This window comes from Rhinatrema bivittatum, chromosome 14, assembly GCF_901001135.1.
Source record: "Rhinatrema bivittatum chromosome 14, aRhiBiv1.1, whole genome shotgun sequence".
Classification (NCBI taxonomy): domain Eukaryota; kingdom Metazoa; phylum Chordata; class Amphibia; order Gymnophiona; family Rhinatrematidae; genus Rhinatrema; species Rhinatrema bivittatum.
This window is the reverse complement of record NC_042628.1, coordinates 53095717-53109063: the sequence shown is the minus strand read 5'-3', so window position 1 is coordinate 53109063 and position 13347 is coordinate 53095717. Positions and strand designations below refer to the sequence as shown.

Below are 13347 nucleotides of genomic sequence, written 5' to 3'. Positions count from 1 at the left end.
CTTGAAGCAGCGAAACTGCAAGCCCTATAGATGTCAACAGGGCAAAGCTCAAACTTAATCCTCAGATCACCGCACTTTATGGATTAAAAATATCCCCTTTCCTTTGGATGCATTTGTACATGCTCAGGGATTGATTAATCATTAATGTTCGCCTTCATAAAAACACCCTCAAGGCGGCAATGGAACACATCCCAGACTTCTGATTCAATTGCTTTTGTGCACAAGCCCGAGTGTGTAAAAATGGTGATTTTATTTTTCAAACCTACTAGCAGACCACAGAGATTTGAGCCAGGGGCTGTAGAGCAACCACCACCTAAAAATGAGAAGCTAACTTTCTTCACTGGCAGGATTGTAAGGCGGGGATGGGAATGCACCCTTCCAACCTCCATTTCTCATTGGCCAGGAACATGGAAGTGGACCCACACTAAGACATGGCTGCTGGCTTGTCCCCCCTCTCCGTCTACCCATTTCCCAATGACCCCTCCCCCCCCCTGTTTGGAAATGCAGCAACATTCCCCCCCACAGAGGGCCCCCTGCCATACCCACCACGAGGTGGTTACCAGGGAGAGATAGTTTCATTTTTGGTCTAGAATCAATAGCTTTTTTTTGGTTCTTGAATTTTTTTTTTTGTTTTTATAATTTTTTTGTCTTTTTTTTTGTTTTCTTACAATAAGGAATAAATACAGAACATAGAGACATCTTTTCCCTATCGATCGAGGACCACTACAGGTTAAAACATTCCTTCTAAACCGTATATTCAGGAATTTGTGTGCGTGCTGGGGAGAGAAGTGGGGGAGCATGATGTATGAACACACACCCTCCGCCTCCCTTCACTTAACACCGCTCCCCTGTACTTGCACACAGAATCAGCCAGGTAACAGCAGACCAGTAAACAGCTCTAAAAGTCCATTCCACCTGCAATTCAGTCTTCTTTTTCTTCCTCTTTCTTTTTTCCTTTCTTCGTTTCCTGAAATCTAAGTTTCACAGTATTTTCTTTCAACCACCTGAAAATCTAACACGATTTAAGCAAATAGGCTAAAATGAGGTCAATATTCCTTTAAGAAAGGTCAAAGTTCAAGGTTCCCCAAACTTCCCCCATCATCACGTTTGCTTTAACTTTTGATGTTCAATTTTTAAGGGGTTTCTCTGTATTTTTTTCCCCATGGCTAAAGCATCCTTTCTCTGCAAAAGCAAGACTTTGGTTCAGAGAGAGAGAAAGAGAGAGAAACACAAAAGTAAATTAGAAAATAAACAAACAAAATAAAGATTAGAACATTTCAAGCAGCCCACGTAAAGCTTTCAAGACTCGAGGTAAGGGCGAACTCCTGGGCCGGTTGGATTTTTTTAAGCTTTCTTTTTGGTTTTCTTTCAGAAGGTTTCCCTTCCCTCATAGCTTTGCTCTTCTTCATTGTCTTCTGAAAAAACTTGTTAATGAGGTATTTTGTAGGCAGAGAAAACTCAACATCTACACCCTAAGAACATCAAACACACACTCTTCTTTCAAAGTTTGGAGCTGGGCTTTCCTTTGTTCCTATTTCTTCATATGTTTTGGTTTACTTTCTTTTTTTTGGTTAAATATTCTTTTGCCACTGTATAAACACATGGAAATCTCATCTTCCTTCCAGTGGCAGGTCCCATTAAATTCACCTTTCCTATTTTTTTTCTTTCTTCTTTTAAGTTTTGGTTTATAGTATTCTTGGGTTTTTTTTTTGGAACTTAAATTGTTTTTTTTTTTTGTTCATAACTCCCACTGACAGGCACTAGATTAAAGTGTGCAGAAATAAAATACAGAAAATACTTTAAATGAAAAAAGGAAGGAAACAAAATTAAAATAACTAAAATCAGGCAAATTATATGCATAATAAAAATCCCAAGTTATAATAATGATATAAAAAATAATAAAATTTTTTCTCAGATTTCTACAAAATTATATTAAAAGAAAATAGCTACACTCTCCCTTTACATTATTATACACATTAAATCAACATCAAAAGAAAAACTTCAATGAAACGGGAATGCTTTTTCAGGAAACAAAAAATATATAAAAAATGAAAGAAAATTTTGTAAGCAAAGAACAAATATTAGAACATAAACAAAAAAATATATACAAATATATAATAATAATAATATTAACACAAATTCAGGAACTCAAAAGTTTAAAAAAACAAAAAAAAAACCACACAAAAACTGCTTTGAAAGCAACGCTCAGAAAAAGTTGGAACTCTAAAAGTCCTTTTGGTGTCTGCCTGGGTGTGGGTGCGTTTGTGTTTGGAAACTTTGGATGCAGCTTTGGAGTTTTGGCATTGGGGGCTTCTTCTAGCTCCCAAGTTTGTGTCTGTGGTTTGACCTTTTTTGGTTTTGCTTTGTTACTTTTATTTTTCATCTTTTGAGATCTCCGTTGACAATGAACAGAGAAGAAAAGGTTTTCTTTTGGCTTTTCAGGGAGTGTATGTGGTTCTGGTGCCAGTTTGGTCAGTTGGGGTTTTGTTTTTTTTTGGTGTGGAGTTTTTGTTTCTTCTTTGCTGTGGTCCCTTTCTTTTGGTTTCTTTTTTTTTCCCCCTCTTTCTGTCGTTTTTGGTGACCCTCTCCTCTTGTTTTTCGGGCACCGTGTGTCCTTCTCTTCCTGCTGCGCATGGAGAGAGACTGGACGGGGAGCGGAGCTCACTCAGGTTTGGCGCCTGCATCGGAGACCCCCTGCACTGGGACAGGCGTTGCCTCACAGGAGGAGGAGGAGGAGGAAGAGGAGGAGGAGCTGCAGGAGGAGGAGGAGAGGCTCGGAGACTTGGCTGTGATAGAGGCTGCCACAGCAGCTGACACAAGGCCCACACCAGGGCTGGTGCTGATCAGGGGAAGTCCCGCCTGGTTCAGGAAGAGGGACGAGGTGACGATGCTCTGGGTGCCAGCGCCGCAGGTGGCTGTGCCCAGGAGCAGGCTCCCTCCGGCATCAAGGCTGGTAAGGGGCAGGGTCCCACCAGTGGCCAATGCTGAGAAGTACAAAGAGAAGGAGAAAGAGACAGAGGGAGGGGAGAGAGAGAAAGTGGAAAAGTGAGAAAAAATAAGGAAGAGAAAGAGATGGAGAAACTGTAACTAAGACACAATCAGTTCTATATCCTACAAGAAATTTTTAGCCCTTCCTCCATCCTGCACCTAAAACATGATAGATTTGCAGTCTAAGGCTAGGCCGTATATATCCCAGAATGCAGTAGAACTCAACTCTGGTTCATCTGCTTCCTCTTTTGACTGGAATCACCTGGTTACTGCCACGGAAAAACATATCTGGGAGAATTAAAAAAAAAATCTATCCCAGCCCAGCCCCCAACCCACTCCCCAAAGGGAAGGAAACCGGAAACAATGGATAGTCATTTCAGAAAACAGAGTGGATCAGTTTAGTATTCCCCCAAGAGAAGCAACACGGAACAGTCCAGTACCTCCCTGCCACCCCCAAGACAGGACAGAACTGTCCAAAGCCCATCTACCCCCGCTCCTGCAAAAATGTAAGAATGCCACATGAGGCTGAAATGCTAGTTGAAAGGGCATTTTTATAGGCCTATTGCTAGTGAAGCGTCAGACAAGCATGGATGAGAATGCGGAGGGAAAGCGAGAGCTCCAGACACAGGGTATGAGTGAAGGCCCCAGCCCTGGCTCCCAGCTCCCACACACACACAGATGGCATATGGGTGCACAGGATGGAGGACAGATGGGGCAAGGTCTTCACACCAACCTTGAATGGTGGCCAGTGGGTTCTTGGCCATGAGAGTGGGGTTTAACCCTGCGCTCACCCCCAGCATTGTGCCCCTGAAAAAATCAAAACCATACCACAAACCAATCAGAGCCAAGCAGCGGGAGTGAGCAGTTACAGAAGAACAGAGACAGCGCAGCCAGGGACGCCAAAGCAAGCGCGCAGCACTACAATATCCCCCCCCCCCCCCCCCCAAAGAGAGGGGCAAGTCCTGTAAGCCCACGCCTCACCCCTGCAGGAGGACAGTCCTCAAACGTCTCCTCTCCAACCCCCAACCCTCTTGAAGAGGGATGCCTTTCAAACTTCACCTCTCCCCCCTCCCCTCCCTTTGTTTTGTCCACGGAGGATCATCCTGCACCGGGCAGACAGAGAGAGAGAGAGAGGAATGAAGTTACTCAGCAAAACAGGAACTGTCAGTCAAAGAAAAAGCAAAGGCCAGCACCACTCACCCCGTGCTGGGATTCAGCCCTGAGAAGCCGATGGCGGAGTGGCCGCTGCTGCTGCTGCTGTTGCTGCTCTGGGGACTGGGGTTTGTGCTGTTGTTTGGGGGTGGGGTGACCGAGGGGATGGAATTCAGCAAGGGAACCCCACCCCCTCCCCCTGCTGTCCTGCTGGGAGCCAGAGATCCCATAGCTGAAGATAAGGTAGTAACTGCAGGAGGGAAGGAAAGAGTGACAGGGATTAGGAATAACTCAGGCCATGGAGAGGCTTCCAAAGCTCAGAGACCCCGGGAAACTTCTCTAGTATTACAACATAGGATGGAGGGGGGGAGCAGAGCCCAAACGGTTATAGGGATAGAGGGGAGCTCCTCTAGTGTTACAGTACAAGGTGAGAGAGACGGAGCCCGGGGAAATTTCTCTTGTATGGTACATGGGTGAGAGGAGATTAGACTACGGAGGATGCAGGCACACAGGGGAGCTCCTCTAAAGGCTGATGCAATACGGACATGCTAAAAATGTGCTTTTTTTTTTTTTTTTTTAACGCGCGCGCAATCACCTCTGCTGGGTGCCTGATGCAATAAGCAAATGAGCTGCCGGACTACAACAGATGTGCTAGGTATAAATTGTGCGTCCCTGACGCGTCCATGGCATCGGGTGCCCAGGAGTCGTGGCCTGTGCGCAGGTTAGGAATGCCTGCGGTGGCTATTTTACTGCACAATACGCATGCTCAATATACTCGGCCCGGAGCGTGTATATTGGGGGTGCATATTGTGTGCCCCAAAATTTTTTTTATGTCAATACTTTTTTTTTTTGGTGCGGCCTTCTGTGGTTCTTCCTATTTAGGATTGCAACGATATTAAGTAGGATGAACCACAGAAAAGCAGGGTTTTTTTGTTTTTAAGTTGAGCACTTGATGTGTGGTGTAAACTTTTACAAGTTAAAAAGTGCGCATCGGGCTCACAAGGATTTTTTTTGCATCGCAGAGTAATATCTAATAGCCTCATCTACATGGCATTTACATGTGATGAGCGCCATTAGCTATGCCTTGTTTGGACGCACTGATCCCCTTATTGCATTGGGGGTTATGGACACGCTTCCAACCGCTTGTTACGCCGGGTGCACTTTATTGCATCGGCCTGTATCGGGGTGAGAAGAGATCAGGTTACAGGAACATGAGGGATTTTGTCTGCTACTACAATACAGGAGAGAGAGGAGAGGTACTGGGGAACAGGGAAATTCCTCTACTCTTACAGGACAGGACTGGCCAGGCCAAGACAGACCTGTTGTGCTGAGACTGCTGGAAGCCTGGGAGTTTGTTAGAGTTACTCCTGTCCCTTGATTCGTCACCTGCAAAATAAAGAAAAGAGAAGAAACCAAGATCATATACAATTCCAAACGGCGCCTTCCATACCACATCCCTTGGTGACACAGCACATTTTTTACACCAGGGCAATTATCCAATCACAGGAAGATAAAGTGACCTGTCTGAGGTCCCATACAAAGTCAGTGGAAGAGCTAGGATTAGAACCCAGGCTTCCCGACCTCCAGTCTACCAAGGGACGGGGAAGCATGGAATGCAAAGGCATTCTGGCTCCCAGTGAATGTGGAATCCTTAGTGGGACTTCAGAAAAGGATCCTCTGGGGTTTACTCTGTTAATCTGTCACTGGGAAGGAGATGGGCATCTGTACGCACCAAGTGGGGGCTGTAGATGCCTGGCTTTGGCTGGCTGGGCAGCAGTGGCGCACTGCTGCAGGGGTTAATCCTCTTCTCCTTCTGTCGGCGATTACAGAACCAGACACGGATCACCTCCTTTTCCATGTTCAGCTGCTCAGCAATCAGTAGGATTTCCTCTGAAGTAGGCTTCTGGTTCTGATGGGCACAGGAAAGAGCAGAGAAGGCAGGGTTACACACTTTTGTAGTGCTGGAGAGGTGGGCTAATGCAGAGACAGCCTGGGCTCTCCCACACCTTCGCTTTAAAGCTGCAGTGGGACATGTATCCTTGCTGACCCAGATCACATGGGGAGGACAGAGGGGTTTGTGAGGCAGGGGACAGAGCAGGGATGTCCATCTGATCATCTCCATGGTCCATCACACCCAGCATCCTCTCTCTTGACAGCACCTGGAAGTACCTGCAGACCCTAATGGGGGAATCCATTCCCTGCTGCCATCCTCCAGTCTACCAGCTATATTAGTAGGGGAAACTTTGTTTTCTGTTTTTATTTTATTTCCCCTGGGAATTTCTCAGTTTTATTACAACAAGAACAAAAATATTTACCTGGAAAAATGGCAAGTCAAATTTTTTCCACCAATTTCTCCCACTTTTGTTCTTGTAACAAACATTGATAAAATCCCAGAGAAAATAAAATACAAACTGACATGAAAGTCCCTAAATATTAGTTTTGACCACTGGCAACAAATTCTACAGCTTAATTGTGCAGACTGAAAAAATTCTCTCCTCCATTTGTTTTAAATCTGCTACCTGCTACTTTCATGGAGTGTCCCCTAATCCTGACAAGATCTGAAAGGATGAATAACCATGCCACCCCACTCCTGATTTTATAAACCTCTACCAGATTGCCCTTTTCTTACTGCTTCTGTAAATCTCAGCCTTGAATAATTAAGTATAGTGAGTAATTTGGTCATGTTGAAAGGTATTTCTATATATTTATGGTATTGCATTGATGTTATTGTGTTATGTTATTATATTTTTATATGCTTGTAGTCATTGATGTTGTTGTAAGCTGCCCTGAGTCCCTGAAATGTAGCAAAAACCCCCAGCATCTCCTCTCATTCTCTCTCCTATCCCTCTTGTCTCTGTCCCTGGTCTTCTCTTCTGTCCCCATTCTTGGTTTTCCCTCCTTTCTTCCCGGTTCTCTCCTTCCTCTTGCACTGTGTAATGACTGAACTTTGAATATACCATCCAATACGATTACTGTACCGGTGGACAAGAGGTTCAAACAACATTACGAGCCCTACAGCACAATTTGCTAGCTCCTCCTCACAGGCCTTCAGAGCCCAGGCTGCGACCTCTCACCGCAATGAAGCTCTTTTCCAGAGCGAACCGAACATTGGTCTCGATGCTGGTGCGCTTCTTCCTTCGGCGCCCTGGCATCCCGTCGAACCCCAGGCTGGGGCTACTCAGCTGGTTGGGGCTGGGCAGAGTGGTGTCCACTGACATGGTCTCTGAGGCCATCCCATGGGGAAGAGAGAGAGAGAGAGAGAGGGGCAGATGAGCAGAGGCTGCCTTAAGTCTTTTTGCAAGACTATTCTGTGCTAGATGTGAAGAATTTATTCATGGTGGCTGAAGCATTCTTAGATTTCAGCAGTTTTAAGCAAACGGGCTAAACTTTTGTTAGCATGAGTCTGTGTGGTCACTGGAGCTTCAGCTTGGAACTAGATTCCTGCTTATCAGATAAGACAGAAAAAGATAAGAACATAAGAAATTGCCATACTGGGTCAGACCAAGGGTCCATCAAGCCCAGCATCCTGTTTCCAACAGTGGCCAATCCAGGCCATAAGAACCTGGCAATTACCCAAAAACTAAGTCTATTCCATGTAACCATTGCTAATGGCAGTGGCTATTCTCTAAGTAATATCAGGTAATGGACTTCTCCTCCAAGAACTTATCCAATCCTTTTTAAACACAGCTATACTAACCATCTTTTGTTTTTGACAAAAAAAAATCTGTTTTCAGGTGTCTTGTGATACAGTATATCACCCACTCAACTGCTGGAGCACTTAAGGCAGTCTTTGAAAAACTAATCTGGGCTAGGTAATTCCCTCCCACTCTACCCCTCACCCACCCACTTCATGTCCTGCTTTTCTTATCTAGATGGTTTTTAGGGCAGAGATTCAACCTCAAGATTTACTGAATCAGGTAAAGCAATCCTCATCTTCAATAAACTTTAAATCTTATCCCAGTCTCTCCCCAAACCCTTATCTGTCTGGTCTGTCTGTTTTCACTAAATTGTAAGGTCCAAGGATTGAGGACTCTCTCTTATGTGTACAGTGCTGCGTATACCTGGTAGTGCTAGAGAAATGTTTAACAGTAGCAGTAGTAGTAGGAGGAGATGTACATGAGCAGGAGGTCCCATAGGATTTGCACTAAAATAAACTCAAACCTTCCACCAGTGCTGGGACCAGCAGAACTGCAGGAATGTGTAAGCTCATTCATCTTTGCTACTAGGGAAGAGGGCCCACCCATATAACAAAGCCAATTCCCCAGGGACAGAGGTGGCGCCCATAATCTCACCTGCATCGTTCAGCCACTTCTCCAGCAGGGGTTTTAGCTTGCACATGTTCTTGAAGCTCAGGTTTAGCGCCTCAAAGCGAGAGATGGTCGTCTGGCTGAAATCATTCCCATACAGCTTCCCCATGGCCAGCCCTACATCACCCTGAGAGAAGGAAGAAAAGGAGTATGTTCACCTGCACCCCCTCATCTACACTCACATACAATAAGGTACAGCTGTACAAAGGAGGCAAGGCGTTATAAAAGGAAATGGGGCTTTTAGCGATACTGTAGCATAACTGTCCTAGTACTACAGCCTAAGATAAATTGGGCATGCTCGTGAAATCCTTTGATGCCCCCACCTGCTCCCCATCTGCCCGGTTACCTGAGTGAAGCTGAACTCCGAGCTCTCCCCCATCCACTCTCCACCCTTACCTGAGAGCCATCAAGCTTGGAGGTCTCCATCCACTTCCCCTTACCCAGGGAAATCCAAGTCCCTCTCGTCCACCCTGTTATCCTCATGCCCCTCAACCACTCTGAGCGACATTGCGCTTAGAAGTCCTGTTACCCTATCTTCTCCTACTTTTTTGAGCTTTCAAGTCCGCCGGGAGGTCCGTCCCTTACCTGAGTGAAGCCAAGCTTGATTCGGCGCTGCTTGAAGGTTCGGGCGAACTGCTCCAGCTCCTCCAGGTCACTGGGCTCCTCAGGGTGAGAGGCTGTGTCCAAGCACTTGGTTGGCTGGGAGTGGGAGAGGTGAGATTCAGGGAGCCCGGGCCTGGTTACCACCTGCAGTCAGGAACCAGAGAAGAGGGTCTCAGCAACCCAGCCCAAAACACCTCTCTGCCTTACCTTGCAGCACCCTTGTCACAAGAACTTCCTAGCCAGAGAATTTCATAAGCAGAATTTAAAGAGCTTGACTGGAGGTATCAGTGAGGGGCTGTTCCCACCTTGCACTGGACAAGTATTGGCATAAAGGGGCAGCAGAACAGTAGCAGGAGAAGACTGAATGATATTGGGGAATGCTATAGACTAGATCCAGATATGGACAAACAATAGACTATGTACCCTAAGAAAAAGCTACCGTTTCTTACTGACAATTAACTGAAGTCAAGGAGACTCCACTCAGCTGGATTCCTAGGTGCCATCTCATGGTCTCATGAACTTGAAATAATTAAGTTACTGTTTTTATTTTTATGCATTTACAGTATAGCCTGGAGCACAAAAAGGCCAAGTGTCCTTGAGTCAAGGTCACTGACCTCCCTGTGCTGGGAACATTACATTGCAGGCCTTAACAGAAGAGCATAAGAAATGCCATAGGTCATGTATGATGGTTTATTATTGTGGTAGCATGTTAATGGTAACATCTTACTGAAATATCTGTATGGTTTCATGGCACTGTATGTTCTCATTGTGCTATAGTTCATCTGTTTTGTTTAATAAACATTAAATTACAAACAAAAAAAGAAATGCCATAGGTCCATCAAAGCAATCCAGGTCACAAGTACCTGGTAGGACTCCAAAGAATAGATCCAGCTCTTCCTGCTCATAACCAGGATATACAGGAACTTGTCTAAAGCCTTTTTAAATGCAGCTACGCTAACTGCTTTCGCCACATCCTCCGGCAATGAATTCCACTTTAATTGTGTGCAGAGTGAAAAAATACTCTCTCGTGTTTGTTTCAAAATTGCTACCTATTAGCTTCATGGATGTATCCATGGCCAGATGTACGATTTTGGCGCCTATAGGTAGAGTGCCAGGGTGGTGCATCTTCGATGCTGTGCTGAAACACTGCCCTAAAGTAAGTGGAAACAAGGGCCTCTTTGGCCTGGATATTTGGTGGCTTCAAAATGTGGAACCTTAGGCAGCTGCCTGTGCCTAAGCCTGGGCCCGAATATACCCTCTAGTGCTAGTGGCATTGGCAAGGGTAAATAACCTTTCACCGTTTACCTGTTCCACCCTGCTCCTGATTTTATAGACCTCTAGCATATCTCCCCTTAGCTGTCCCTTCTCCCAGCTGAAGAGTCCTAACCTCTTTAGCCTTTCCTCATAGGGGAATTGCTCCATCCCCTTTTATCATTTTGGTTGCCCTTCTCTGTACATTTTCTAATCCTGCTCTATCTTTCTTGAGATGTGGTGACCAGAAATGAACACAATACTCACCATGGAGCGATACAAATTATGATATTCTCTGCTTTATCCTCCATTCCTTTCCTTATAATCATCTATTTACTTGATTCATTTCTATTTGCTTTATTGGCTACCGCTGAACTCTGGGCTGAGTCTTTCAACGTACTGTCCACAGTGACTGCACGATTCTTTGCCTGGGTGGTGATGTCACGAAACTATAAGCCCGGTAACATGAAACAGGACGATGGTAGGGAGGGAAGCTAGGTAGGCCTTGGAGAGCAGAGGACTTTCCTTGGCATACTGACCTGTGCGGGGAGCCCTGCCCTGGGCTGAGCTGGTAGGAGGCCGCCTTGATTTTGCTGAGGTAGCTGAAATAGATTTGGTGTCGATAGCAAACCTGGAAGATTGATGAGGGAATGAAGTGATTTAGTCACATAACGCAGGGGACAAAGATCCCTTCTTACCCATAAACAGGCAGATTCTGGGGAAGGCAACCTTTTAAAGATTATTTTGAAGGACAATCACGGGTAACAAGAGACTTCCATTTGCGTGCAGAGAGACCACGTGCATAATTTAAGACAAGGTGAGCACTAAAAGAAGAAAAGCCCTTTGCTTATTTTTGATAGGATTATTAGATTCAGATAACTTTCTTGGCATGACAATTTTACATCTTTGCCAACATAATATGCAGAATGATGTTTCCCTGCCTGTGGGGCAGACCAACCCAAGGCTTCATTTTACTCTCACCGAATGCAGGAAATTATAGTTTCAATGTCTTAAAGCAAAGCAGGAACTAGAAATTCACAGATGCAAGAGGGGTAAATGCAAACCTCCTTAGCCTGCCCCCTTGTCCAGGGAGGGGAGCCTGGACTGGATTCAGCTTGGCAACAGAAAAGGAGTGAGATGGGAGGAGTTGTAGCCCTATCCGTCTCCCCTCCCTGCTCCCCCTCTCCCTTCCCTCATCTCACATTCCTTTCTATCTCCACTGTCTTCTCAGTTTCTCGGGACACAGTGCTATGGACAGAGTAGTACTGGGGAAGAGGACATGGGAAGCGCATGCGCCCTGACCCCTCAGCAGCTCTCCCCCCCCCCCCCCCCACCCCTCCATGTCTCAGCCCCATTCCTTTGCAATCCAGAGCCAAGAAGGGGGGGGGAGGGGGGATAAAGTGCAGAGAATGGCAGTGCGTGTTTACTGTCAGGGCTAGCATTAGCGGGGGCAAGCAAGGCAACTGCAACAAAGGCCCCCTTGGTGAAGCTGAGTGGCATCACTGAGGCAGAGCTTCAGGATGCCTGCACGTGGGAAGGTCGGGCCGTTAATCATGCAATGTTTGCTGTGGCATTTCCTGAGGGGATGTCCTGCGTCCTGGGAATGCGTCAGTGGCCACCCTACTTCCGTCTGCTGATCAGTCATGCATGAATGGCTATTTTACATGAATCAAAAAGTCAGTCACCCTGGGTGCAGGTAAAGGCGGGGATGTTTTTCCACAAGCAGCACGCTTTTACGGAGTGCGGATTTTCTGCCAAGTCGGATCAGGGCGCTGACCTGGAACTTTTTGGATTGCTTCCTTTTCCCCAATGCAGCTGGGCTGGAAGGTGAAGGCCACCACTGGCCCCATCCTGGTGCCTTTTTTTTTTTTTAATTAAGAAAAAAATCACTGCTCTTGTGGAGGCATTCCTGAGGCTGGGGTTAGGTCGGGAGAGGCAACACCATGCACACTTCTGCATTTTCATAATTAGGCATTTTGGTTTGCCCACAGAAAGGTGCAAAGTTTTTCAGGTTCATTTTTCAAAGGGAAAGCACCCACAGGCTTTGCAGTTATCCCGCACAATTTTGAAAAATGAAAATTGGTTCTTACCTGCTAATTTTCGTTCCTGTAATACCACAGATCAGTCCAGAAAAGTGGGTTGTGTATCCCTACCAGCAGGTGGAGTCAGAGAACAATTAGAACTTTGGGCACTGTTGTATAACGAGAGTGCCACCTGCAGTCCCTCAGTATTGTCCTGTACCCAAGCCCACACTAACAGAACTAACTAGCGGCCGAGGTTGAAACCCAAACAAAAAAACGACAACCTGCGGCCTCAACAAATAGACTCAGAAACTGCTCCATCGAGTAACTCTGTCAACATGGAACTCCATAATTAAAAAAACAGCAAATCGTAAGGCAATGCAGTCTTTCGGTATCTGAAGAAAGGGGTGGGCCTATGGACTGATCTGAGGTATTACTGGAATGAAAATTAGCAGGTAAGAACCAATTTTCATTTCCTGAACATACACAGATCAGTCCAGAAAAGTGGGATATACCCAAGCCATCCTACACTGGGCGGGAACCCGAAAGACCCGCATGCAATACACTCTCACCAAAGGACCATCAACTTTAACGTCCAAGCTATAATGCTTAGTGAAAGTGTGTAAAGAAGACTACACTGCCGCCTTACAAATCTCCTGAGGTGACAGGAGTTGACACTCCGCCAAGAGGTCGCTTGTGCCCTGGTTGAGTGTGCTCTGAGACCCAACGGCACTTGACGCCCTCGAGAAATGTAGGCGAAGCCAATGGCTTCCTTAATCCAACAAGAGATAGTCGCCTTAGACGCCTTGTCACTCTGTTTGTGCCCCCCAAACAGGAGAAACAAGTGATCCGAACGTCGGAAATTATTAGTAACCTCCAGGTAGCGCAGCAAAATTTGCCGAACATCCAATAGATGAAGGTCCCTGCCCTGAGAGGAATCCAGAGCCCAGTGCGGAAAACCAGGAAGATCCACCGCCTGATTGACATGAAAGGCCAAAACCACTTTGGGAAGGAACAAGGGAACC

General features: G+C 46.0%; 1 protein-coding gene across 7 annotated transcripts in view; it reads right to left on the bottom strand.

The window, feature by feature from the left end:
- Positions 1-578: 578 nt before the first annotated feature.
- The window catches only part of POU2F2 (POU class 2 homeobox 2), a 266759-nt gene continuing 253990 nt past the window's right edge, over positions 579-13347 (bottom strand). For 3 of the 7 annotated variants that reach the window (XM_029577335.1, XM_029577334.1, XM_029577333.1), the window contains 9 exons: positions 10841-10932; positions 9033-9194; positions 8433-8574; positions 7215-7363; positions 5873-6049; positions 5460-5526; positions 4189-4390; positions 3722-3795; positions 1959-2984 (listed from right to left, as the gene is read on the bottom strand). In XM_029577335.1, the coding sequence (XP_029433195.1) occupies positions 2662-2984; positions 3722-3795; positions 4189-4390; positions 5460-5526; positions 5873-6049; positions 7215-7363; positions 8433-8574; positions 9033-9194; positions 10841-10932 (1388 nt within the window). In that variant the 3' untranslated portion in view covers positions 1959-2661. Of the gene's footprint in view, positions 1013-1956; positions 2985-3721; positions 3796-4188; positions 4391-5459; positions 5527-5872; positions 6050-7214; positions 7364-8432; positions 8575-9032; positions 9195-10840; positions 10933-13347 lie in introns of those variants that run through there. The other 4 variants (XM_029577336.1, XM_029577339.1, XM_029577337.1 and 1 more) reach the window with 4 other exon arrangements.